At 47.4% G+C, this 23,700-nt stretch overlaps 8 protein-coding genes across 8 annotated transcripts; 5 read left to right on the forward strand and 3 right to left on the reverse strand.

The window, feature by feature from the left end:
* Window positions 1-4,767: 4,767 nt before the first annotated feature.
* Window positions 4,768-5,978, forward strand: KVR01_001416 (uncharacterized protein). Its single transcript, XM_044784352.1, has 2 exons — window positions 4,768-5,361; window positions 5,433-5,978. The coding sequence occupies exons 1-2, from the start codon at window positions 4,815-4,817 to the stop codon at window positions 5,795-5,797; spliced, it is 912 nt and encodes a 303-aa protein (XP_044649371.1). The 5' UTR covers window positions 4,768-4,814; the 3' UTR covers window positions 5,798-5,978.
* Window positions 5,979-6,098: 120 nt separating this feature from the next.
* On the reverse strand, window positions 6,099-8,136 carry KVR01_001278 (uncharacterized protein; the record flags this gene model as incomplete). The annotated part of the gene is made up of 6 exons (XM_044785314.1): window positions 7,653-8,136; window positions 7,448-7,575; window positions 7,290-7,389; window positions 7,067-7,202; window positions 6,781-6,989; window positions 6,099-6,704 (listed from the first exon to the last, which is right to left on the reverse strand). Exons 1-6 carry the CDS (start codon window positions 7,830-7,832, stop codon window positions 6,099-6,101), a joined length of 1,359 nt encoding a protein of 452 aa, XP_044649233.1. The 5' UTR covers window positions 7,833-8,136.
* Window positions 8,137-11,252: 3,116 nt separating this feature from the next.
* On the forward strand, window positions 11,253-11,557 carry KVR01_001196 (uncharacterized protein; the record flags this gene model as incomplete). The annotated part of the gene is made up of 2 exons (XM_044783646.1): window positions 11,253-11,408; window positions 11,501-11,557. 2 exons carry the CDS (start codon window positions 11,253-11,255, stop codon window positions 11,555-11,557), a joined length of 213 nt encoding a protein of 70 aa, XP_044649151.1.
* Window positions 11,558-12,139: 582 nt separating this feature from the next.
* KVR01_001522 (uncharacterized protein) lies at window positions 12,140-15,025 on the reverse strand (the record flags this gene model as incomplete). The annotated part of the gene is made up of 3 exons (XM_044783152.1): window positions 14,233-15,025; window positions 14,002-14,162; window positions 12,140-13,933 (listed from the first exon to the last, which is right to left on the reverse strand). The coding sequence occupies exons 1-3, from the start codon at window positions 14,333-14,335 to the stop codon at window positions 12,140-12,142; spliced, it is 2,058 nt and encodes a 685-aa protein (XP_044649477.1). The 5' UTR covers window positions 14,336-15,025.
* Window positions 15,026-15,950: 925 nt separating this feature from the next.
* Window positions 15,951-17,185, forward strand: KVR01_001132 (porphobilinogen synthase HEM2; the record flags this gene model as incomplete). Its single annotated transcript, XM_044791573.1, has 2 exons — window positions 15,951-16,211; window positions 16,277-17,185. 2 exons carry the CDS (start codon window positions 15,951-15,953, stop codon window positions 17,183-17,185), a joined length of 1,170 nt encoding a protein of 389 aa, XP_044649087.1.
* A 1,686-nt stretch (window positions 17,186-18,871) lies between these two features.
* KVR01_001702 (uncharacterized protein) lies at window positions 18,872-20,557 on the forward strand (the record flags this gene model as incomplete). Its single annotated transcript, XM_044790829.1, has 1 exon — window positions 18,872-20,557. One exon carries the CDS (start codon window positions 18,872-18,874, stop codon window positions 20,555-20,557), a length of 1,686 nt encoding a protein of 561 aa, XP_044649657.1.
* A 370-nt stretch (window positions 20,558-20,927) lies between these two features.
* KVR01_001704 (uncharacterized protein) lies at window positions 20,928-22,419 on the reverse strand. The gene is made up of 2 exons (XM_044789399.1): window positions 22,038-22,419; window positions 20,928-21,975 (listed from the first exon to the last, which is right to left on the reverse strand). Exons 1-2 carry the CDS (start codon window positions 22,056-22,058, stop codon window positions 21,187-21,189), a joined length of 810 nt encoding a protein of 269 aa, XP_044649659.1. The 5' UTR covers window positions 22,059-22,419; the 3' UTR covers window positions 20,928-21,186.
* Window positions 22,420-22,804: 385 nt separating this feature from the next.
* On the forward strand, window positions 22,805-23,561 carry KVR01_001084 (mitochondrial 54S ribosomal protein YmL8; the record flags this gene model as incomplete). The annotated part of the gene is made up of 2 exons (XM_044782477.1): window positions 22,805-23,020; window positions 23,112-23,561. The coding sequence occupies 2 exons, from the start codon at window positions 22,805-22,807 to the stop codon at window positions 23,559-23,561; spliced, it is 666 nt and encodes a 221-aa protein (XP_044649039.1).
* Between the last annotated feature and the right edge of the window lie 139 nt (window positions 23,562-23,700).

Below are 23,700 nucleotides of genomic sequence, written 5' to 3' on the forward strand. Positions count from 1 at the left end.
TATAGTTTATTATATTATTTAATATAAAAACTTTAATTATATTTTAAGTTAATAATATAGTTTTAAGTAAATTAATATTTTTAATTTTTAACTTTTAATTTAATAATTAGATAGTAAAGTATTTATTTTAAGTTATTAAGGTATTTTATTTTAATTTTAAACTTTTTTAAACCCTTATTCTTTAAATTAAATAAAATATATTTATAATAATTATTATTATATATATTTCTATACTCTACTAAATAATAAATATATATATTAATAAATATATTAAATTAATTATTATTAATAACTTTAAATTTATTAATAATATAATATAAATAATTAAATATAAACTTTATTTAATAAAAGTTTTAAATTAATTATTATTATATTAACTTTTATAATATAATTAATAGTTAAAGATATAAGGCTTTACTTTTAACTTAAAGTAATATTATTTACTTTTAAATAATTAATAGAGTTAAGAAAATTAAAATATATTAAACCTTTTATTTTAATATTTTTTAAGGTATTTTTAATATAACTACTTTTATTTATATATTATATTATTATTTTAAATAATTTATATAATATTATATTTTAACTTTTAATAATTTATTTTAATAAAGGTATAATTATATTTAATAAGTAGGATATTAAGAAAATAGTATATAATTTTATTATTAATTAATTTTTTATAATAAGTTTATTTATTATTTTAATTATAAATAATATTATTAATTTTATATAATTTACCTTTAAAATTATTTTTATTATTATTTTATATAATTAAATTTACTATTTAATTTTAAAGTAATATTTAAATATATAATTAATTATAACCTTAAATAATATATATAATATAATATTAATATTTATAAACTAATTTAAAGTAATTTTTTATATAATTATTAATTTATTTATTATTTTAAATATTATTAAATATATCCTATAATAGGTTTTTTATTTTATTTAAATTATAAATTAGCTTACCTAAATAATAATAAATATAGTTAAAATAGAAATAATATACTTTCTCTTTAAATATATAACTATTTAAGAGTTTATATTTTTATATAATATATATTAATATAGTTATAAATTTATATTTAATTAACTATATAAAATAAAATATTAAATAAAGTATTAACCTTTATAATAACTTTTAGTAAGTTATTATTTTATAAAAATAATTAATAAAAGGCTTTAAGTTTTATATAATAATATATATACTTTAAAACTTTATAAACTTATTTTTTATTTTTAATTAAGAAAGCTTAATTTTAATATAATAAGAATATTATTAACTTAAATTATTTTATATAAATAAATACTTTTTACCTTTATTATTTAAATTAAAACTAATAGATTATAATATTAAACTTTAAAATTAAGTACTCCTTTAAAAAAGTTATAAATTTTATATAAAAGTAATAGGTTATAATATAAAAGTTTTCTTAAAGTTTTTCTATAAGATCTTTAATTTATTAATATTATTAATTATTAACTATTTTTATATTTAAATATTATATAAGTTAATAAATTTTAATATAAATTAATAATTAAAAGGTTATAAAAATATTAAAGTATTTTAAAATATAATATATAATTATAAGCTTATTTTAAATATTATTTTAAAAGGATTATATTCTTTTAATATATTTATAAACTTTATAATAAAGTTAATAATATTAAAGGATTTAAAGACCTTATTATTAAAAGCTTTTAACTTTATAATATTAATAACTCTTTTTAATATTCCTTTTATAATATAATAAAGTTATTTTTTTATTAACTTATAATTATATTATTATATTAAAAGTAATAAAAATTAATTATATTTTATAAACTAATTATTATTTTATATTATTATATAATAAATTTACTATTTTTATTTATACTTTTAAATTTATAGAGTTATAAATTCTCTAATATTTTAAATATTAATAATAATATAATTAAACTAATAAATATTATATTTTAATTAAAGTTATTAAAAGGTATATAATATATATTTAATATATTAATAAAGTTAAAAGTTAATTAGTTTATACCTTTATAAATCTTAATATATATATATAATTACTTTAAGTATAAAAGTTTATTTAATAAACTAATTATAAAATAATAAATATTAATATATTTAATAATTATATTTAAAGTTATAACTACTTTAAAGATATTATTATTAAGTTTTTATTTTTATATTTATATATAAGGTTATAATTATAATTTTTATTATTAATATTAAATATTATAATAATTTAATTAATATTATATTTATTTAAAATTTTTATTAGTTATTAATAGTTAACTATTAAATTTTTATATTTAAAATACTTTTAATAAAAAAGTAAATTATATTTTATAATAAAATATTTAATTTTTATTTTTATTTAAATATATAAATAATATAAAATTATTAAATATTAATTTTAATTAAAGGATAATTATATTTAACTTTTAAATAGGTAAAGTAGTTAATTAAAAGTATAATAATATTATAAAGAAAGTTAATATAATATTAAAAATATTTAAATTATTAACTATATATAAGCCTAATATTTATAAATATATAAATCCTTATAAAGTATTACTTTTATATTAAGTTAATTATAATAAGTTTTAAAGTATATAATTAAAAATATATTATTTTTTTTTAAAAAAGAAAAGCCTTTATTTTTATTAATATTTATAATATAATAGGTTTTATATAAATTATTTTTAATATTAATATTAAATTAATAATACTTATAATATTAATAAAACTTTATTATAATCTTTTATAAACTTTTTTAAACCTTATAAAAGAGCCTTTTTCTTTTATAAAGTTAAATTATAAAAATTATTAATAAATTTAAAGTTATTATAATATAAATATTTAAATAGCTTATTAATATTAATTTTAAATATTATAACTTATAAATAAATAATTTTAAATATAACCTATAAACTATATAATATATTAATAAAAGGTTTTTATAATTTTATAATAAAAATAGTTTATTAAAGGTTAATTAAATATTATTAAAAATTTAAAATAATATTAAAAGTTTAATAAATATATTAGTATTATTATTATTTATATTATTATAATACCTTTAATATTAAGTATTTAAATAATTATTAAATAATATAAAAGGTTTATATTATTATTAAATAATATAAAAACTTTATATAAAGAATTTCTTATTTATATTAAATATATACTTTAAGATATTATTATTCTATAATTTATAATTATTTATTTTATTTATATAATAAATATATATATTAAAGTAAATATTATTATAATATTTTAAATATTATTTTAATTTATAAATATAATATATAAATTATAACTTATTTTTTAAAAGTTATTTAATAATTATTATATTGGTTTACTTAATATATATAAAATTATTATTTTATTATTAAAGAATAGATTTAATATTAAAATTATAAATATTTACTTTTAATATAATATTTTATTTTATATTATTATATAATATTAATTAATTTATTATATACTTTTATATTAATATTATATATTTAAAATACTTTACTTTAATAATAGTATTAAATATTATTAATTTATAATTTAAAAGAAAGTATAATAGTAAAAGGAGGTAGTAGAGAATATAATAAGTAAAAGTTATTAAAATATAAAATTAATACTTTTAATAATAAAAGTATATTAACTTTTACTAATTATTTAATATATTTTAAAATAATATAATAAATAATATTAATATTTTATATAGTAATTAATTATTATTATTATATTTATATTTTATAAAGTATATATTTATTTTAAGTATATATTTTATAAAATATAAATAAAAAAATAATACTTTTAATATAACCTATTTAATTTCTCTATAATATATTATAATAATATTAATAGTTAAAATTATACCTTTTTTATAAAATAATATATAAACTTAATTTTATTATAACTTTAATATTTTTAAAAATATTAAGAATTTTATTTTAAATTTTATATTTATAATTATATTATTTATAATTATTTTAAAATATATAATTTAAAAATTATATAATTATTATATTATAAAAGTATTATAAAATAAAATAAATAAAGGTTATAATTTAAACTTAAATTAAAAAGTTTTAAGGTTATATAATATATTATATAAATAAAAAGAATTAATAAATATTATTAATAATAAATAGAATTTATAATAAATAGAATTTTATATTTATTTACTTTTAAGTATAAATAAAAAAGTAAAATCCTTTAATAATTAAATAAAGTATAAAAGAGATAGTTATTATAGTAATATTATATAAATAGAGGTATAAAGCTATTATATTAAAAACCTATTTAAAACTATATTTAAAAGGTATATAGTTAATATTTAATAAATTTTATAAATTTTATATTTAAGAAATATATATTTAAATTAATTATATACTTTTAAATATTAGTTAATTATTTAAAAATATAAATTAAAATTAACTATATACCTTTTAAATATTAATTAATTTATATATTTATATATAATTAATTTTTATATATAAATTAACCTTTTTTTTTATTAATAAATATTAATTAATCCTTATATAATAATTAAATTCTTTTATAAGTTAATAATAGATTTAATTAATTTCTAATTTAAGATTTATTTTATAAAAAGAATTAATTAATTATAGTATAAGAAATATATTATATTAATTTACCTAAGTAGAGTAAACTCCGCCTAGAGTGTCCCTCGCGGGGCTCGGGCCACTCTGTTCTGCGCTTAATCAGGTCGTCACACAAGACCCACCCACCCGGTATTTGTCGTCGATATCTACACCCCACACCCCACCTCCAAACAACCGGCCTAGACATGGCCACTGCCCTCCGGTCCCTGGCAGAGACAGACGTCCGCAACCCCATCCCGGCCTCGGTCCTCCTGGCCGCCCTGCAGACCCCGCCCTTCGTGGTGGTCCCCGGCACGTTCAACACCCGCGACCTGGGCCTGCTCATAGCCGGCGACGACGGCCATGGGCCACCTGCTGCCGGCGCCAGCATCCGCCCTGGCTTCATCTTCCGCACCGGCGGCCTGGAGGCCCTGGCCCGCTCCGCCGACGGCCAGGCCGTCCTGCGTGACACCCTGCGCATCAGGCGCATCTTTGATCTGCGGTCGCGCGAGGAGCACGCAAAGTCCCCGGACCCGGCCCTCGACGGCATCGAGGGCGTCTGGCTCGGCGACGGCGTCGACGGCGCCGAGGACAACCCCATGTTGAATGTCGGCTTGTTTGCCGACGGCGACGGCGAGAAGGGCTATGCCCACATGTACATGGACGTCCTGGACAAGTACCGCGCCAGCTTCCGAGAGGTCCTGACCAGCGTGAGGGATCGCCCCGCCGACCCCATCATGTTCCACTGCACAGGTGAGTGCCTCCCTCTCCCCGGGTGTTGCGTCTCTCTTCTTGACCACGGCGCTGTGCTGTCCTGAACACAGCCGGCAGGGATCGCACCGGCGTTCTGGCAGGCTTGCTCGAGACTCTGGCCGGCTATGACCCCCAGACGGTACAGACCGACTTCTTGCTCTCGCGCATCGGGACTGAGGTGGCACGCGAACACCTGCTCGCGTTCGCCGTCAAGTACAGCCAAGGCGCCGAGGGGGGTGACGACGGGTCGGGCGCCTTTGACGAGGTTCCTGGTTTCTACAACCTGGTCAGCCTGAAGGGTGCTTGCTGGGACGCTTTTGCAGAGGCTGTCAGGAGCCAGTATGGCGGCTTTGAAGGGTATGCCACCAAGGAGCTGGGCTTTTCAAAGCATGACTTGGCGACTATCAAGAAAAACTTGAACGAGGCCCCAGCATAGCTGAAGGCTCTTTCTTTGGGCATCGGCTGGCCCGCTGACGCTCATGTGTTGACGCGGCTTACCTGAGAGCCAGGCCGGCATCCTCCCTCGGTCAGTGTCATCACTCTCTTCCGGACCAGGATGGCGAAGGCCTGTGGGCTGGGCAGAGCTTCACATGTCCACCGATAAATTCAATAGATTCAACTCCAACAATACACACAAGTGCCAAGGCACAAGCTCTGTTTTGGGTATCTCGTACATTGCAGCAGCCTTGGTTCTCTCCAAGGCTGTAGAAATCAGTAACACAGCAGGACAATTCACCTCACCTCCTATCATACGATTCCCCACAAGGCTCGGGGAAGTCGAACGACCGCGTGGTCCGGCCCACCTCCTCGTCGGCCACATCAAACGAAGCTGCGGGCCTGCGCTCTTCCACGATCGTGATGTCGACCATTTTTTGTATGCCCTCGACTTCGACCCCCTGTTCAAACGGCTTGCGGTCCTTTGTGCTTTTCATCCTCTTGATAGAGACCTTTCGGCCCAGCCTGCTACCGAAGCCGCCCTCGCCCTCGTCCGGGAAGTCCTGCACAATGCGCTCCTGGCTGCTGTTGCCCTCAGCCATCGCAAAAGTGCCCATCCGGCCCATATGGAAGCCCTGGCCCCCGCGCCCCGCGGCTGACACCGAGGCCGCCGGGGACTTGTGCGTTGTGACTCCGTGCGCCGCCTGGCTCTGGCCCGCCCAGACGCTCTTGGGTCGCGATAACTTCGTCTTGCCGCTGCTGCCGAAGCTTCCCGTCCGGAAGAAGCTGAAAAAGGGTGCCAGCCACCGCCTGACCAGCACGAAGATACAAGGTAGGTTTGTCGTTACAATCCCGACGAATGTCTCCCGCACGGCCCAGAAGCTGATGCGGTGGAGGTCATGCGGCGACTGTGATGGGCATGTCAGTCATGCAGGACGTGTTGTGGGAGACAACACGAGAAAGAAGGGCGCGGCAGCGGCTTACATAGATTATGTACGTTACCCGCAGTATACCCGCAATGGTGACGAATATGCCGCAGCCAAAGAGAGTGGCCAAGGCGATCTTGGTGGCCATGGGAAGTGTCGACTTGAAGAGCATCGGCATTGGAAGCCAAATGATGTAGAGGTCCGTGACGATGTTGCTTGCCATAAACGTCCATAGGATGGCCGGGGACGACACGGAGTAGCAGAGTGCTGCAGATATCAGAGGAAGATCCTGTCAGTCATCGGTTCGCGTGCCATTTCATGCTGCCGACTTAGGCAGTACTCACGTCCAGGATCGGGGTTTATTTGCCACCATTTCGTGATCGGGATGCAAGAGACAAAAATGACGATTATCACCAAGAAAAATGTTATGCCGATAATACCGAACCCGACAAAGATTCTATTGCGGTACTTTGATCTTTCCTGAGTGGATGTTAGCCTTGCCCTCTCCGGCTGTCTGGGTCGCCACAGACTGCTGAGATGGGGTTGACGCATGCAATAGGGTCTCACCATCAGACGCAGGTAATAGACGCACATTGCAGCCTTCAGAGACCACATGATCAATGCGTATTGTGGCCAAGAGGCGAAATTCGCCTTTGACCCTCTTTCTCTGTTGCCGTGTGTCAGTATCAATCCATCCCCGCTGGACATGGTCCCGCTCAGCGCACCTCATGCTGAACTCGTCGCTATTCGGGTCGAGAGCAGCTCTCTCCTCGTCTGTCATGTCGTTATTCGCAAGACCTTGGCTGAATTTGACAAATAGGTAGTTGCTAGCCGTCTCTCCGCCGTACAGGATCTTCCCAAGCCGTTCTGTCAGTGACCCATTCCATCTGTTCCAGCAGCTAAAGCTTTCCTGCTCGGCATGCAACTCACAAGCGCAAGCCACACCAGATAGTCATCAGCCTGGAATCTCTTGAACCCGGCCTGGTCCCACCTGGCCCAAGTCCGAAGGAGCGTGACAGCGATGCCGATTCCCAGAAATATAAACCCATCGTGGGTGAACGACCTTGCTTGGGCCGCCTTCTGTACGATGTCTTCCATGTTCGTTGCCATTTTTTCGGTTCGCCTTGGGAGTTGCGTCAACCCTTTGCCTCACTCAAACCAGCTGGAGGACATCGGGGACGGCTCGGAGGTCTAGTCGGTCGGGATGAGGGATGTGCAATTTCGGCCCAGGTCTGTCGTCCAACACACATGTTCCAGCGTCTGCTTGGGCTGCGGATATCCAGCCACAGGTTCGAGCAGGTGGAAGGGGAGGAACGGGGAGGAACGGGCTACGTAGAGGTGGCCCCGAAAGATATTGGTTCATGACTCTCCTTTGCGATCCAGCCACCGGGGGCACTCCTGCACAACACCAAAGGCCGGGCCTGTGGCTTTCGCTTTCGTGTTCTGCGGCGGGCAATATCCACCGCGCTGCGCACTCGTCCAATATATCCCGGAACTGCATCGCCTAGTCCGGCTAGTAAGGAGAGCCAAGGCCGGGTATGCAGGACCACCACTTGAATTTTTGATACTCCGTACCGCCTGTGTAAGGCTTGACCAGGTCCTGCAGCAGTAGACCGGGATGGGTGCAACATCTAAAGATATCTCTGGCCCAGCGGCCCTGGTCAATTAATGCTTGCTGGCCAGGGCACCCACCGACTTGGGACGAAAGAGCCGCGGGTTCCCACTCGACTTCCATGTACCAGAGTATGCATGATGAGTCGTCGCGGCCAAGAAACGCCCGCAGCAGGCTGCTTCCGCGCGCGCGGCGAGTCAGGACAGCCCTGGATCGTGTTGGGGTTCGCGGTGGCGGAATGATGCGCCCGGGACCGCGGACTGGACCTCTCGGCCATTGGGCAAACTTGTGATCGACAAGATGGACCGTGGGTTAGAGATATAGGTACTGGGTAGTATGGTTTGACACCATTGATCTCCCCGGGAGCGAGGCTGGAGGGCTGGCGGGCTGGCGAGGTGGGAACGAGAGTTCGGCCGGGCTGCCGGGGAGGCTTGCTGCACTCAACCCGCAGCGCTGGCGCCGAAGGGTGCAGTATCGACTCAGCACTTGGCAGCATCGAGTACCCATGTCCATAGTCTGCTGCAAATGAGGTTCAGGGGGCAGCCAGCACGGGGTGCACAGGTGGGCGGTGTCTCTCCTGTGTGCTGGCCTCACAGGATACCGGTATGTACGTAGGGCTGAGTCTTGCATGTCCCTGCCTGCCTCGTTTTACGTTTATGGGAAGAGAATAGTGATGGTTTGAAGTTGTCACTCTGCAGATCCCGAGGGCGCCGGCACCCTGTGCCTGGGACCTGGGGCTGCTGGGTTGGTCTTGTATGTACGTGCTCAAGTGGTGTGCCGAAGTGTCTGGCATCCCCCTGCCACCTAGCCGCACACAAGAGGCCTGGATCTGGCGCGAACAAGAGGTTGCTTGGGACTGGCTGGCTGACGATGATATTTCGAGGCACTGAATCAGAGTTGAGCCTAAAGCCTGGGCGTAACATGGAAGCAAGTGGGGCCGTAGTCATGCGCCGCCCCTGGGCTTTATGAGGCGGGAATTCCATGGAAGTTCTCGCGACACATTGGGTGCCAGATTGACTTGATTGTGCATTGGGAAGCAATCTTCTTGTTGACTCTGTTTCTGGCCACATGCGCACCGCTGTACGGATGCTGTGGACTATGTGCCTACTACATAGTACTATAGCCTAGTCTATAGGTGACCTCCTCTCAGCCTGGAAGTGGGGCCGTCCCGGATCTGGGTCCCAGATTCTGGTCCGGATCTGGGTCCAAACGGCCCCACGAATCCACGGATGCCGCAACTTCAGAACTTCTGGTTGACAAGCTACCATAGTCCCCAAATCATGGAAGCATGATCCTCGAGGTCTCTGCTTTGTTCTAGCAGTGTCGTTTTGCGTAAGGGCTGTCAGCCCTAAAACCCACTGCTACGGTGTGAGATCTAAGATCGAAGCTTGTGGGCGTGTGGCCTTCTTCATACAGTGCCGTGTCTGCTCGAATGAACCACTTATAAGTCAGGGCCAGACCACTCGGCCCTTATTTCCCAGCTTATGGGGCCAATATCACCGGCGAAATAACGAGTCGGGCACTGCCAAGAATTTAATTCCATCAGCCAGCCAAGCTCATTGGAGCCGTCGGCATCTTCCAAGGTTGGTAATGCGTTTTCCGACCTCTCTTGGAAACGGAAAAAGTTCCAACCGTACCGGCCGAGACAAGCTTGGGAGCATGTCGGAATAATAAGCTTTGGTCCGTGGGCGGTTCCCCGGGGCAGAGGCGGCGAAGGCAGATCAGGTCCATGGAACGGCTGGGCGTAGAAACATCTATCTAGCTAGTTTGGCAGAGACCCGTCGTGCTCATCTACGTACAAGCGGATCGGATTTTTGAGACCAAGCAGGGTACGGAAAACACGCACGTTCCACTGCGTCAACTTCTGAAGCTTAGGGTTCTCGGTCGTGCCCACTGGATTACAGGAGACAGCCAGCCAGCCAAGACGTGTCGAGCATAACCGCGGTCATCACACGTCAGGATTTCGTCCCGTCCATGTGCTGTCCCTCAGTCCCTCAGTCCCTCCACGGTCACGCGCTCGGGCATGCGCGTGTGCAGATCCCTTCAGGCATCCTCGCGGCAGAGCAACGACAGAACGTCGACATCATCCCGCGGCCGGGTGGCGGACCTGCGGACCGGCCATCACGCGCTGCCAACGATGCGTTCACATTTCTGGAAGCGGAAAGGGACTGAGGGAGTGGTGCGTGAACGCCCGTCTCAAACAGGGAATGAATAGGCTGGGGAGAGAATACATACTGTGGAACTGTGGAGGTGACATCAACAGCCACACCCGCCTGACCCTTGGTGCATTCCAGCCGTAAGGGTCCAGGGTCCTGGGCCCACATTAAGCGGCCCGTCTGCCCAATCACGTATTATACACCCTAGCTATGACGTCGCGAGCCACAGGGTCGCTCTCAGCATGGCCGACAATCGACATTGGGAAAACCTGATTCTCAGCCCCCGTCAATGAGGACATGGCCCTAGCGCTTCTTTGTGCAAGATTAGCGCACCTAGACGACTTTGGATTGCTGTGAGACCAAGAACAACACAGCAAAAACACCCACCACCCCAGCAGCCCGGCTGCTGATCTGGGCCAGGCCAGACCTACAGCACCAAGTACCGCGCTGACATCACCTCCGGGATGGCATCACCCGAACGACTGCACCGGCGCACAAACACCCAACTGACTGACCGATGATGAAAGAACCCAGGGATGCGACCAGCCAAAACACACATTGAACAGTACCCGGTGATCCAAGTATATAATCAGCGCCTTGCCGTCCCCACAACAGCTCTTTGCCCCCCTCCCCATCTTCCCAATGCACCACAAACACAATATCCACTACAGCAGACGCTCAAGTCCAAGAAGGATCCCCACGTCAGAAGTCTTCGACTCCATCAGCCCAACTACCAAAACAACCAACTCAAACAGCAACAAAATGGCTCGCAAGTACGCTTCCCGCACCACCACCGAGCGCCGCGGACTGTTCCGCCGCAAGGTCCACCACCAGAAGCGCCATGCTACCCTGGGCGACAAGATCGCCGGCGGGCTCAAGAAGCTCAAGGGCACTCTGACTAGGAACCCTGCCGTCAAGGTGAGATCTCCTCCCACCACTCAAAACTCTCTCTCTTTCGTCATCTCTCTGTCGCATGGTTCAACGGCTCGCTAACTTGGCATGCAATACAGGCTGCTGGCACTCGCCGCATGCATGGTACCGACGGGCGTGGCAGCCACCGCTACTAGAGCTCCCCAACATGATATGAGTTCTTGCCGGCATTTGTTTGATGTGAAGCGCCTGTACGATACGTGTTTGAAGATTTCAGCTTGTAATTTTCAAGAAGCAAGCAAGTGGAGGGTGATGGGACGAAGCGAGTGTTTGATATGATACGATACCCACACATGATAGATATGTAAATGAAGATATCATCAGGTTACACCAAGACCATGTGAATCGCATGCGAATTGATATTGGGAAGGGTGGCGCGACGAGATTTCATTAAAACATAGTCTCACTTCAATGGTTAATACTGCCGCCAGAGTTGTGCTGTATCTTCACTAAGTCGTACCCTCGCATTGTAGGCGTCCACAATTGACGCATAATCGATTTTACTCCCTCATCAATCTCCTGCAAATCCTGAAGGGCCAGCTTCGGTTTGCCCTGACATGATATTTCATCATTTTCCGGGAAGCAAACTCAACATTCAGGCGGGGAACCCACACTATTCCTTGGATCATCACTCAAAGTGACGTGAGCTGGCAAGTGAACGTTGCTTCTAGGCTCTGCACGGCACAGCCAATTTGAGTTCGTCATCACAGTGACCTCGGTCACAGTGCCTCTGAAGTGCTTCCGCAACGTTGGCAACGACTCTCACGTCCGCGCCCTACGATGTATGCTGATGAGTCCCACTGTAACTCATCTTTCGCGGTCGAGTCGCCGTGGTTGACAGGTGCAAAGTCCCGAGCAAGAGCCGTTTCTGTGCGGGAACGAGCACTTTGGCCCACTGGTTGTGGAATGCGGCTGCGAGATTTATTTCCGAAGCCAGCGACGGGTCCTTTCGGGCTGAAACTCTTACCCGAATCACAATACCTGTCATTTGAGCCCCGGATCAGGCTGTTCTTATCGCGAGGCGTCAGAGCCGGGCTGTTCGTCACCGTGCAGGAATTGAAGCTCATGGCCAACTCATCCGTGTCCTTAAACACGCCAAGGCTAACGCTCTCTTCCATGAACTTTCCATAAAGGTCGAGATCTCGCTTGCTGGGTGATGGGTGCTTCTTGCGTCCGACCTTGGGGGACTTTCGCCGAGCCGCTGAGGCTGCCAAATCCGGCAGTCCATGCAGGCGACCCATCGAACGCGGCACGTGTCGAATGGTAGATCCAGGCGGAAATGAGCTCAACCGAGTCGAATCAGAACTTCCACGAGTCTTTGAGGGAGAGCAATTGCTCATGTCCCTCTGAGCACGCTCAGGCGAATTGCTCATCTTGGTTGGGCTGTCGCGTGTGGCAGCAAACCTGGAAATGCTTGTGCCTCGCGAATCGCGATGGGCCACGGCCGTTTCAAAGATAGTTCCTGGGACAGTTTGGGCGCTTTTGCTAGGCGCTCGGGCAGAAATCTGATCCCGTGCTTGGTTTCTAGGCGTGGAACTACCGATTGGAGGGGTCTTCAGGATGGAGTTGTTGCTGGTGTCCATGATTGCCTCGGTCAAGAACGGGTCGCTCAGCGACGTGATGGGCCCAGTTCCGCCAGGAGCGCCGAAGGCTTGTACTGTCCTCAAGCGAGCTTGAAATTCGGTCGACTGTCGTCGAGGAGATTCCTCTGAAAAGGGGTCTTCCAAGGGCGGACTGCCCTCAACCATTGTTAGCCGCTTTTGAGGGATCGAAAGCGCCGCCGGGGCTCTTGCCACAGGCACGCTGCCTCGGCGATGTTCCCGACTGCAGAATTCGTCTGAAATGCGATCGGCGGATGTGGAAGTCGCTTCGATGTCGGTCAGAGGCAGCTGAGCAAGTGTCAGTGTATCCAATGGCGGACCGTGCAAGATGGGCCTGATGGCCTCGTTGCTGACCACAGAATTCGATTCTTTTACGCCATTCCCAGCATCCTTTCGGTTCTCTTGTTTACCGAAATGATCCGAAATGGCAGTTGCAAATTTGGCAAAGACCTTGTTCTTTCTGAGACGAGATATTTTTGGGAAGGTGGCAAGCCCAGTCGCATCTGTGGCGCTTCGAACTAGGTCTTCTCTCTCAGCAAAAGCAGGTGCCAGGGGACTATTGGCCTTGTCCAAGTGGCTTCCATTCGTTCGAATCGTGTCTCTTCCGCTGCGGTTGGCCTGCTGCTTACTTGAAGACATCGGGGGCGATTTCATGACTTGGAGAGTCTCGCGGCCAAGATGGCTTGATGACCGGAGCTTGGGTAAAGGTCGCACAAGTCCATCTGCACTTCGCTTTGGCGACGCTCTGGAAAAATCGCGGGCGACGGGCTGAGGATTGCGCCTCGATGACCTGCGAGGTGGGGTGGAAAGCTTGGTAACCTTGAGGTGAATCCTGGTGGGCGAATCGGCGGTACTTGAATCCTCAGTACACGGCATGACGCCCTCGGTCTGACTCTGAGTGACTGCTCTATTCTACACATATTTCAGGTTAGAATGGCTTTTCTGCTGACGATGATATGGACAAAAGTCTTTAGTCCTACCTTACTGGCGACGACAGGTTGGTTCTCGGCGTCGGCCTCGCTGGTGGTCTCTAACAAAGCACTGACAACTCTCTCATCAACCTCGTCGCTCGCAGAGGTAGTGGAGGGTCCTTTGTTGTGGCCCATCATTGTAACTGCGACGTCGATGTTGATATCGGACACTTGTAGCCTGTCAGAGAAATGCTGGACTGGAGGTCTGCACCTCGAAGATCTGTGTCATGAGCCACGCACCTGTTCTCGAAGTAGGGAGGCGGATGGTAGGTTCACGACCTTTGCGGCGGCTCCCAAGAGTGGGAAGCAATGCTTTCTTCCACCTTCTGCTACTGGACGACATGGTCGCGGTATGACAGCCAGTGCCCAAACACCATTGAAGATTGTGCAGGGAAACCCCGACTCAGTGGAAGAATGGGTGATAGCGCAAAGGCATAGTCGACCCAAGAAGTGAAAGCTCGGGCAGGCGTGGTCAATGGGATGGGCCAACGAAGGGTGAGTGATGCTGTCGTTATCCAGGTGATATCTGGTAGAAGTAAGCGGCTGGCGTGACGAGGCGCTTGCAACCAAGAAGCCTCCAAGGCGCGCAGGCGAAACCTGGGTAACGAACGGATGCTTGGAGGGATGGGGGAGCGAGAGTAAACAAGCAGCGCACTTGGAAAGTCCAGTAGGAGTGAGTGAGTGTTGGAAAAGTCGAGGCTACCCAGGGAGGTCGACCAGACTGCAGGCACCTGGCTTTCCCACTGGGCTCAGAGATCGAGTTGGTTTTCCACGGCGGTCCAACGGGCACAGGGCTTGGTGCTGGAAGGCAGACAACCTTGGAAGATTGTCTTGGGACGAAGACGTCTGAGGCCCACAGATGCGCCTGGGAGGCTGGAAGGAAGCGGCCCCATGTAGTGAGTGCCTTCCCTTGGACATTGAATTTCCACTGTCATAATAGTCACGGACCAGCCCGACGTCTCTTTACATGTAAAGTTACTTGAGTAGGTACCTAGGTACCTAACTAGGCCAGGTACCTAGGTACTTACCCGAGATAGATACTGAGCCAGCCATGCTCAAGGTCACTTTGCTTCTTCCCCAGATCCACGAGGAGGAGCGGCATCTCCTTCGATAAACTCTTGGGGGTTAGCTCTTCGAGGCTGATGTCATGATCTAGTATAACGACAGTTGTTGGTTGCTGCTACCAAGGACGCACTCGCACATAATCTATATGGCCCAGTCAGCTCACAATCAAGGCGACCCTAAACTCTGTGACTTGAAATAGTTGAGCGTGGATTCAGAATCCTATGGGCAAGTATGCCAAATTGGAATGGCATGGTTGTCGTCGGCTTGACCGGCAGAGCGGCAGAACGGCTTGGCCCACAGTGCCGCGGCACTTGCAAGAGCAGGCATCTCAGGGCATTGGAGATGTCTGGGCTGCAATTGGCCTGCTTAGACTGGCTGGTGGGCCCGGCCTCCCAGACTTTGCCGGTAGGACCCCGAGGCCGTCAAGTCGGGCGCCCGCTCCTTCCGAAAACCAAGATAATAACAATCAGGGACAGACACCTCGCTCATCAACCGCTTCCCGCTTCCCGCTTCCTCTCTCAGCCCGCTCCGCACTCGACGAATCCTCCAGTTCAAGCCGAGCACCGAGAAGTGGGCCAAGCCGCTGCTGACTGCCGCCCAATCCAATTCATTCGAACCCAATTGGACACGCCGTCACCCTCGGCGGTCGCTTGCTGACCGACCCCAATTTTTTGTGCGACGACCCCCGAACATACAGAGTAGCCATCGGCTCCTCCTTTGCCACCTCAAATTTCCCTCCTCCAAGGACTGCCTTTCCGTACATATACCCCCTGGAGCATCGTTGCGACAATTGTCCCTCCATTCCTCACGCATTCCTCGACAACCCCCCGCCCGCCTCCTGCACCCGATCGTCGAGCCGACCCCGGTGGCGCACGTTCACGTCAATCAGCATCATGTCTTTCTCCAGTCTCGTACAGGACCTCTCGATTCGGTCAGCTGCTGACGCCCGCAACCGCGAGAACGCTTCTACGACCTCGGCCGCCTCCACGATGGATGGCATGGCTTCCAGGACCTCCCACATCTCCCGTGCCATGTCCTACACCAGCACTGCCGCCACGAGCGTGAGCATCTCCGGAGACATCTCCAGCCAGCTCCACGGTGGCTACAGCCATGCCCTGGCTCGGTCATGGCAGGCAGAGAGGCAACTCACAAAGGTCCGTGGCCCTGTCCCGCCCCAACCGCCATTTCCCCTGCTCTAGTCTGACAGCCCTCATCACAGTCCATGCTTATCTATCCCCTCTTCGTCTCCGACCAGGACGACGAGGAAGTCCTCATCCCATCCCTCCCGAATCAGTACCGTCGCGGCATCAACAGGTTGATCCCTTTCCTCGAGCCGCTCGTCCACAAGGGCCTCCGTGCTGTCATGCTGTTTGGTGTCCCCCTCAACCCGGGAACCAAAGATGCTCTTGGCACTGCCGCAGACGACCCCAAGGGCCCCGTCATGACCAGCATCCGACTCCTTCGACAGCGTTTCCCTCAGCTGTACATCACCGCAGATGTTTGCCTCTGCGAGTACACCTCTCACGGCCACTGCGGCATTCTCCGGGACGACGGAAGCCTCAACAACCAGCTCTCCGTCGACCGTATTTCCGATGTCGCCATTGCCTACGCCCAGGCGGGCGCCCACTGCGTCGCGCCCTCAGACATGAACGACGGTCGGATCCGCGCCATCAAACTCAAGCTGATCGAGGAGGGAATAGCACACAAAACACTGCTCATGTCCTATGCCGCCAAATTCTCTGGCTGCCTGTACGGCCCCTTCCGCGACGCCGCTGGGTCGTGCCCTTCTTTTGGCGACCGGAAGTGCTACCAGTTGCCACCGGGAGGTCGCGGTCTTGCCCGTCGCGCGATTGTCCGTGACATCGGTGAAGGTGCGGATGTGATCATGGTCAAGCCCGCAAGCCAGTACCTCGACATCATCTCCGACGCCAAGGAGCTCGGTAAAGACCTTCCTATTGCCGCCTATCAAGTCAGTGGCGAGTTCGCCATGATCCACGCTGCTGCAAAAGCCGGCGTCTTCGACCTCAAGACGATGGCATTCGAGTCGACAGAGGGCATATTGAGGGCGGGAGCAACAATAGTGATCAGCTATTTCACGCCGGAGTTTTTGGACTGGCTGTCTACTTAAGATTGATGGTACTTGGGATGATAGACACTGTTTTGAGCTGGAGTTCGGGCGTTCTACTGCACAAGTACATGTGGACTCGTGGTGGGATCCCACGGTGCAAAAGTTTACGAGGTCTAAATGGGACCTTCGACATCGGAAAACTCAATGTAATTGGCTTGAGCAAGCAAACTCATGGGATTGGCTGATTTTTTGCGGCCTGTCCGTGGCATTTCAGAGATTGTGACTGACATCGTTATTTACAAATACATCGCGGCCGGGACACGTCGGGGCACACACACCACTTGACTTCAGGCGAAACTTAGGCCCATACGACTCGGTCACGTCCTCGTGTGCGCTGTGTCACATAGCCGAGGAGAGTGGATCGTCAACCTTCCCATCCCTTCCCATGCCCGGCTAGCTCGATTTCCAAAACAGTCCAAGACCAACCGCAGCGGGCGATCCCCAGATCTGGAACAGGTCTGCTGTCAGGAGGTGGGCACGGTGGGGAAGCCAACGGTACGCTACTGGTCCAGAGCCGGGATCGACAGCCGAAAAGCCAAGACACAACCCCTGTCGAGCGGCCTGAGAGCCTCAAAACAACCGAGGTGAGCGAGGACAGAACTGCGATATTCGCCCATTGGGTCAGCCTTGCTAGACCTTGAAAGTGGCAACCCTTTATACGCAAGCTCTCGTCTCTGCATTTTGGGCACTGGGCAGTCGAGATTGAGTGGAGCGGGGGTACAAGGGATAGGCGAGGCACAACTTACTCAGTTTGAAGCCTTTGCTATGCGAAAGTCACACTGGATTGGCCGCGTTGCTGCGAGTCAACGATCATATGCCCAAGGGTTAATGCGTACCGCGGTATCACTTTCTCTTTCCATCGGATCATCTCCACCGTCGACTCAAACCGAAACCACAATCCTGGAACTTTGAAGTGATCCGAGGTGATCAACTACTGACAGGTTGTGCAATGGTCAATCCCAACGTCATGAGCAGCCTGAGCCTCAGGGCGGATGCTGATCAAAATAGCAGGCGTCCACAGCTTATGTCGATGCCGTTGACGCTGACACTCGCCCTGCCTGCGCTGTGGCTACCTCCTGCCTATGCTTATTAGTACTTGACCCACAGCGCCAGCGCTTGCTTCAGAAATTGGCATTGAAACTTCGCTGGGCCTCCGATTTGGTGCGGCTATATCTATCACCCATCGACTTGAAACAATCCGTGAAGGGTCCCGGCTCCCAGCGGCCAAGCTTCTGACCAAGCCAGATTTCTCACCACCACACCACTCGCAAGGGCCTCTCCGACTCCTACCCAGCCCACATACCCCCGTCGCTTGGCCGCCGCTGTTCTTGTTTGAGACTACTAACCGTCCGAAGAGCTATTACTTGGTGACAGTCGGCCCAGGTCCTATACAGACGATACCTTCTCTCTTCCCGCGAAACCGTCACATTGTTTTGCTTTCTCTTCTTTTTGCAGATCATCAATCGATATTTTTCCTCTGTTACTTTCGCGTCTGCCAGGGACGAAAGTCTCAACTCTCTCATGTCCATTTTCTGAATTTCATCCCTTCTCCGACAGGCAGGGCCTTTCTGTTCAAGACTTACTACACCCTCCCCCTCTCACTATACCACGTATTAAACTTTCCACTCTGCTATTCCTGTCTCTTGGTTTCGCAGATACGTACCTGGAATCTGGCATTGCTGGACAATGAATGGTCATGCTTTCTCGAAACATTCCCTCTCGTACGAGGAGAGTATAAACCTACTGGATGAGAAGAACCTGTCCGACGTCGACAGCGACGCCGGCAAGGCAGACAACGAGAGTCGCTTCCCCACCGCCGCGGCATGGGCGAATATAGCTAGGTCCACATTGTCGTCACTATCGATCCCGCGACGGCCACCGCCGATGTCAGCGTACCTAGCAGTCCTGCGGCGTGCAGGTTTCTTTCTCCTCCCGTCCTTTGTCCAGAGCAGGTTAAGTCGCGACAGGAAACATGGCTCCGACAAGCTTGGGCCCACGGCCTATCTCGACGGGATGCGTGGTATGGCGGCCTTCTCGGTGTTCTTGTGCCACTACCTCTACACATGCTTCATCATCGCCGAGGGATGGGGCTTCGAGGAGCACAACTACGCCTTCTTCAAGCTCCCCTTCGTGCGGCTCCTGTATGCCGGACCACCACAGGTGGCCATCTTCTTCGTCGTGTCCGGGTACGCGCTGTCGCTCAAGCCCATCAAATTGGCCCGACAACAGAAGTGGGACAACTTCGCCACCACGATGGCCAGCTTCGTCTTCCGGAGGGCCATCCGATTGTTTCTCCCGACAGCTATCTCGACCTTCATGGTTGTGGTTCTGCTGCGACTGGGCGCGTACGAGTGGACGAGGGACTTCTCACGGGACAGCACCTTCATGAAGAACGTGCAGGAGACGGCGCCGGACCTGAAGGGCTCCCTCTCGGAACAGCTCTCCGACTGGGCCTGGAACATGTTCAACTTTGTGCACATCTGGGGCTGGGAGCCATACGGAGGCAGCACCTACTACGACGTGCACCTGTGGACGATCCCCGTCGAGTTCCGCGCGAGCATGATGCTCTTCCTGACGCTCATCGGGCTGGCGCGCCTGCGGGCGGGGGTGCGCTTCGCCTTCCTCGCCCTGGTGGTGTGGTTCTCATACCGCAACGACCGCTGGGAGATGGTGCTGTTCTACGCCGGGATGCTGTTTGCCGAGCTGGACGTCATCCGCGGCGCGCACAGCGACCCGTTGTCCAACGCGGCCGTCGCCGCCTCGGGCAGTTCCCAGCAACAACTGCCCGTGACCGAGCCCACCCCCTTCGATCTGGTCGGCAGGGGCCGCCCCTCATCCAAGGTGTCCAGCCTGAAGCTCAAGACGGCGGCGTGGGTGCTGCTGTCGGTGGCAGCGCTGTACCTCATGTCGCAGCCAGACGTCCACGGTGCGAGGACGCCTGGGTGGGTGTACCTGACGTCCCTGATTCCCGAATGGTTCTCGGACAAGTACCGATACTGGCAGTGCGTGGGCAGTATCTTGTTTGTGCTGTGCGTGGGTCACCTGCCCGCCTGGCAGCGCGTCTTCATGACACCCGTGATCCAGTACCTCGGCCGCATCAGCTACGCCATCTACCTCATGCACGGGCCCGTCATCCACACCGTCGGCTATGCCACCGAGCGCTGGGCCTGGAGCGTCACCGGTATCGACGGCTGGCACTACAACGCCGGCTTCATGCTCGCCTCCGTCTTCGTCGTCCCCAGCGTCATCTGGGCCGCAGACCTCTTCTGGCGCTCCGTCGACGCCCCTGTGGTCCGCTTTGCCAAGTGGTTCGAGAACCGCTGTATAGTGCCCGAGAAGGAGCAAGAGGTTCAGAGCCATGGGCGGTCATGATGGCGGTTGGTGGTCTTTGATCCTGGCCCGGACACCGATCCGGGCCACAGTTACTGTATATTTGCATATAAACACGGTCCTTATCGATTTTGGGCTGTGAGAAGCTGGCGCATTTGGGAGGTCCCCAGCGCCGGGTTTCCCTCACCGGTTCCGTTGGCATGGTTTTAATGTAGAGGGCGTTCCGGGCATCCTTTGGAGTTGGTGGTGCCTATACCATCAGGTAGCAACTATGTGTTTGAATGAAAACAGATCGATGTGACTACTGCTGTCCCTGTGTTCGGAGCATTTGCCCTTGCAATCATGCAAGACCACAAGTGAATGTCTTTATGTGAATTATATCAGAGAGAGAGAGAGAGAGAGAGAGAGAGAGCATGTAAAAGGCCTGACTCGACCTCGCATTGGATAATGTGCTTTCTCATACATTCTGGCTGGGCGTAACTTCTCAAGGCTGTCTCCGAAGAGGACGGCCGCACTGCTTACACGGCCGCCTAGATCATGATACCCTCAAGAACCCCTAACCCACCAAGAGTATCAAGGCCCACGATATCTGTCGTGTAGTGATACACCGGATTGGCATATTGACATGGAGTGATACGTGCTTCGAATAGTCTCGCGAGCTCCCAGCCCACCTACACACCCCTCAACTTGGTGTTGTCCTGCTCCATCATGGGTCGGTACCTCTCCTCGAGCAGCTCCTCGGGGCTTTTGCTGAACGACTCGTCCGGCCTCCGCTCATATCTCTGCTGGAGGACCTTATCGATGTCAGTCTGGCCTGTCTGCTTCGCCGCGCCCCTAACCACGTCCTGCGCCTTCTCCTCGGCCTTCGCGATCCCCGCCTTGGCCTGGCTGGCGATCTCCTTGCTCTTCTTAAAGCCGCGCTCCCAGATACTACCCGCGGCCTCCTTGGCCTCCTTAGCCTTGTCGCCCGTCACCGCCGTGGCCTGCGCGGCGGCGCCCTTCGCCGTCGTCGCGGCCGCGGCGGCCTCGTTGCTCACGGCGGCGGCAGCTCGGCGGGCTGAGTCGGAGGGTGCCTCGCCTCCGCTGGCACGTGCCCACAGTCTCGACGCCGCGACCTCGGCGTCCTCGCGCACGGAAACCCAGTCGGTATTGGCGGCCCACCGGACGGCGCCCTCGATCTCGGAGTTCCACCTGTGCTTTGCCTTGTCGAAGAAGCCCTCGCTGCTGGCGGAGAGGTTCCTCCTCTTCGCTTCGGCACGCGCCAGAAGCTCCTGCTGTTGCTCCAGCAGGGCCAGTTCCTCGGCGACCGTCCTTGGTGGCGGCGCGGTGGCCGGGATGTAGGAGAGGGAGTTGAGGATGTAAGCATTGGCGCGGAGGGTCTCGGCCTGGCGTTCGCGGGTGCGCCGGTGTGCCTGGAGGCTGAGGTAGGATATGCCGAGGACGAGGGTCACACCGCCGGTCTACATCGTGGGGAGTTTGTGAGCTTGGTGGGTTCGCAAGGGGAGAATGGGGCCCAACTCACGAAGCCGGTGGTGAAGCCCATGGCGGGTGGTGTCGGTCGTCGTTTGTGCCTCGTTTGTGCCTCGTTGAGACCAATTGGAGGGATTCGGCAGCGTAGGAGAGGTGTAGGTTACGAGGGGGGGAGTACGAGGTCGAAAAAGTTCATGTTATGGGGTGATGGATGTCAAGCGTCGGATTCCAACAAGAGCACTTGCAGGGGACGAGTGAGGTCAGTCGTGGCCCGTGAGACCTGCCGGGGGAGGATACTTAAGTACCTTGCAGCAAGTCTCTTGTGGGTTGTTGCAGGGGGGGTACCTCTTGCAAAGCAGTCTGAAGATTCAGTCAGTATATGGAATATGGATGGCCAAAAAAACAACAACCATAAAAGTCAGATTGAATCCATCCTCTTCCTTTGACAAGTACCATGAGTGGTGTTATTCCAACAGATGGTACTATGTGCGAGCTGGCTCTGTATACCTAAGTATACATACCTGGGTAGGTACCCACCCGGGTACCTCCATGTACTTGGGTAGATACTCTGCAGCCGTTAACCCAGCAGGCCTGCAGCTCCCGATGCGCCGGCCAGAAAATTCGCGACCCTCCGTCCGGGTGTTAGTATCAACGACCGGCCGCCATCGACAAACCCACCTCCGACCTGCCAACTCCGACGTCAAAAAGCCCACCAACAACCACCAACTACAGCTCTCAGCACAGCTGCAGGTGCCTGGGGGAAGCGAGGAGCCCAAAGAACCGTCGTGAGGGAGCAATCCCTCCAAACAGCCAGCAAAGATGGCAGGTGGTCACATGAAATTCCGGACCCTCAGCCGCAACTCATCCCACCGACAGGCCCTCCTTCGCAACCTTGTCACCTCCCTCGTCAAGCAAGAGTCGATACAAACAACATGGCCCAAGGCCAAGGAGGCGCAGCGCCTAGCCGACAAGCTCATCACCCTGGCAAAGAGGAACAACGAGACGTCAAGGCGGGAGGCACAGAGTATCCTATACGTACGTTGCTGCCCTTCTCGCTACCCAGCTCTCCCAAGACTACTCCCGTCTCACGTGGGGGCTCCGAGCTGACCATGGTCCCAACCGACAGACACCAGACGCCCTCCTGCCCAAGCTCTTCGGCGAGCTCCGAGAGCGCTACCTCATGCGGCCCGGCGGCTACACGCGAGTCCTGCGCACCGAACCCAAGGACAGGAAAGACCAGGCTCCAAGTGCGATCCTCGAGCTGGTGGACGGGCAGCGTGATATGCGCTTCGCCATGACTGCGGCGGCGGTGGCGCGCGACGAGGTGCTGGGACGGGACAGCTCCCACATCACCAAGATGAACATCAAGAAGCTCACGGCCTTCCGCAAGGACGGCGAGGCCGAGTTCCGCGCCCTCGTGGAGGAGATCAAGGAGCGCGAGGGCAAGACCATGCGGAACCGCGCCGAGAATGAAAAGGCCATCCAGGACAGCCTGTACAAGTTCCACATAAACACCCCGAAGGTGCGGCGGCCACGGCCTGCCAACGGTCAGAGCGCGGCCGACGAACTGGACTGAGAAGGGGGCTGTTGCTACGAGGGATACACATGAACTGTAAAATATGGGCGCAACGACAACACCATAGCCTCTTGGGCTTGATATATATCGCGGGTTCTTAAAGGCGGCTACCCCCCGCTAAGATACCAGAGCTCGCATC

The sequence above is a fragment of the Diaporthe batatas genome (assembly GCF_019321695.1).
Source record: "Diaporthe batatas strain CRI 302-4 chromosome Unknown Contig00002, whole genome shotgun sequence".
Taxonomy (NCBI): domain Eukaryota; kingdom Fungi; phylum Ascomycota; class Sordariomycetes; order Diaporthales; family Diaporthaceae; genus Diaporthe; species Diaporthe batatas.